At 38.7% G+C, this 2,772-nt stretch overlaps 1 protein-coding gene across 1 annotated transcript; it reads left to right on the top strand.

Moving 5' to 3' along the window:
* Positions 1 to 169: 169 nt before the first annotated feature.
* Positions 170 to 2,327, top strand: CSUI_010541 (myosin d; the record flags this gene model as incomplete). The annotated part of the gene is made up of 2 exons (XM_068070644.1): positions 170 to 911; positions 2,197 to 2,327. Coding segments are annotated over 2 exons (873 nt in total), but the record flags the coding sequence as incomplete, so codon positions are not given.
* Positions 2,328 to 2,772: the final 445 nt, after the last annotated feature.

Genomic DNA, 2,772 nt, shown 5'->3' with positions numbered 1-2,772 from the left:
GTTTTCTTCCACTTCTCCCCCCCAACATCTTTCCTTCTTTCTTATCTCTTTCTCACCTCTTTCTTTTCTGTCTCTCTCCTTTCTTTTCTTCATCTCCTCCTCCTTCTTTTTCTATTTCTTCTAGATCTCCCTCTGTCTCGTCTCGTGTGTTTCATGTGTCTTCTTCTAGGTTCTGGAAGTCCCAGCAAAGGATGCTTGGCAGTCGAACTACGGAATTGATCCCTTGACCTATGGCGATATCGGAGCTTTGCCACATACGAATATCCCTTGTGTCTTAGACTTCTTAGCGACCCGTTATCTCAAAGACTGCATCTATACAACGGCCGAGCCGTTAGTTGTCGCTGTGAACCCCTTCAAAGACTTAAAGAACGCCGGGCCCGATCAAATCGCCTTATATAGGGATGCTCCCGATGTGGATAAACTTCCTCCGCATGCATTCTATACTTCACGCCGAGCTATGACGAATCTCCATCAACTGAAGAAGTCCCAGACTATCATTGTAAGTGGAGAGAGTGGAGCTGGCAAGACAGAGACCACAAAGATGCTAATGAGATATCTTGCAACGAGTCGAAGTGGAGGGAATTTAGATCTGAAGATCCAGACAGCGATTATGTCGGCCAATCCGGTCTTAGAGGCCTTTGGCAATGCAAAGACGGTGAGGAACAATAATAGTAGTCGATTCGGAAGATTCATGATCTTAGACGTTGCGAAAGAAGGCGGGATACAACACGGACAGGTCACTGCTTTTCTTCTTGAGAAGAGTCGGATTGTCTCGCAAGATCAAGAAGAAAGGAACTACCATATCTTCTATCAATTCGTCAAAGGCGCGCCTCCATTCATGAGACAGAAGTATCTACTTCAAGCCCTAGATAGCTATGCATTCATCAATAAACAATGTCTCGATGTACAAGGTAAGAAAGGAAAGAACGTATGACAAAGAAAGAAAGAAAGAGGAGGAGGAGGAGGGAGAAAGAGGAGAGGAAAAGCAGACATGTATGTCAGCAAACCTAACGTGGGAGGGCGTTCATAATCTATCTGTATAAATCTAGACCTCTCTATCTTTCAATCTCTCTATCTTTGATCTATCTATCTATCACGTATATTTATCTATCTATGTATATCTAAATATCTATGGGGATAGATAGATGTAGGTGTACATACATCGGTAGATAGGTATGTCTTGTCGCAGGATTTTTAAGGTGTGTGTGGATATTCATTCATTCCTCCAGTCAGTTTGGGTTTCTTTTTCTTTTCTCTTCTAGTGCCATAGAGCTCGCCAGCATCCTTAGTTCAACTATAGCGATCTAGCTCTAGGTATCTATCTATATATGCCTATATATATATATATATGTACATACATAGGTGTATTTGTATGTATGTATCGATTTGTGTTTATACACCGATTCTTTTCAACAAAACTGTCTCTCTATATTTTCTTCTCTTTGCATGTACTAGTATATTAATGTATAGACTTATCTGTCTATAGATCTATCTACATGTATAGGGTGTATGTATATGTATGTGTATGTGGATGTATCGAAGCGAGAAGAAGTCGGTGTGTGTGTGCTGCTGCGTTTCTTCTATCTGCCATTCTCTCTCTCTCTTTCTCTCTTTCTTTCTTCTCTTCGTCGCCTTCTATTCTCTTCATTTACATGTATATATATATATATTTATATTTATATATATATATACATATGTGTATCTATCTGTCTCTCTGTCTGTGTCTGTCGTTACTTGGGGTTTTTCTTCGTCGTCAGCATGCGCTGTCTCTCTAACTACATTAAACGTATAGACATTTGTATACATCTTTATCAATTTACTTTTATGTATGTGAAGGTCTTTCTCTGTCTATCTTCATCTATGTATGTCTACCTCTATCTGTGTATATGTATATATATATATATATATGTTTCTATCCATCTATCTATCTATGTGTATAGTCGCTAGGTATTCTAGACAGTCTTCATACGTCTGTATTAGCGGGGATTGTTCTCGCTTCTACGTCGTCTTTCTCTCTTTCGTCTTCCTCTTTCTCTTCCTCTTTCCTTTTTACCTCTCTGTATATCTTACGAACTTCTTTCTCTCTATCTGTCTGTCTACGCTTCTGTCCTCTTTTCTCTTCGCTTTTTCTTTTTATCTCTTTCTTTCTTTTCTTTCTTTCTTTTCTTCTTTTTCTGTGTGTTGGGCGGTATGTAGGGATTGACGATGTGGAGGATTTCGAGCAAGTCGTAAAGTCTTTCAGCTCCATGAATTTGACGGAGACAGAGACATGCACTATCTGGTCTCTTGTCTCCGGAGTTCTCCTCATAGGGAATGCCAAACCCATAGGTAAAAAGGACTCACACAAAAGACAACGACCGATGAATCAATCGAGAAAAGAAAAGAAAGAAAGAAAGAAAGAAGGGAAATATTGGAGAGTTTTCTTATGAGTAGTTCGTTACCTTCTTTGTGGCCTCCGTTCTTTATCAGCAAGAGCATTGTGTGAGGCATAGAAAATGTGTGTGTGTGTGTCTCTCTCTTTCTTTTTCTTTTCTTCTTTGCGATCGAATTTTGATAGGATTTGGAGCCGAGAAGCAGAGGCTTTTTTCTTAATCTTCAAACTTATGAAGTTCTTCATAGATATCTGTCTATCTATCTATCTTTAATCTATCTACCTATTTATTTATCTATCTGTCTTTAATCTATCTACCTATTTATTTATCTATCTATCTGTAATCTATCTACCTATTTATTTATCTATCTATCTTTAATCTATCTATCTAGATAGATAGA

The sequence above is a fragment of the Cystoisospora suis genome (assembly GCF_002600585.1).
Source record: "Cystoisospora suis strain Wien I chromosome Unknown contig_7719, whole genome shotgun sequence".
NCBI lineage: Eukaryota > Apicomplexa > Conoidasida > Eucoccidiorida > Sarcocystidae > Cystoisospora > Cystoisospora suis.
Note: the sequence above shows the minus strand (reverse complement) of the source record. Positions and strands in the feature narration are given on the sequence as shown.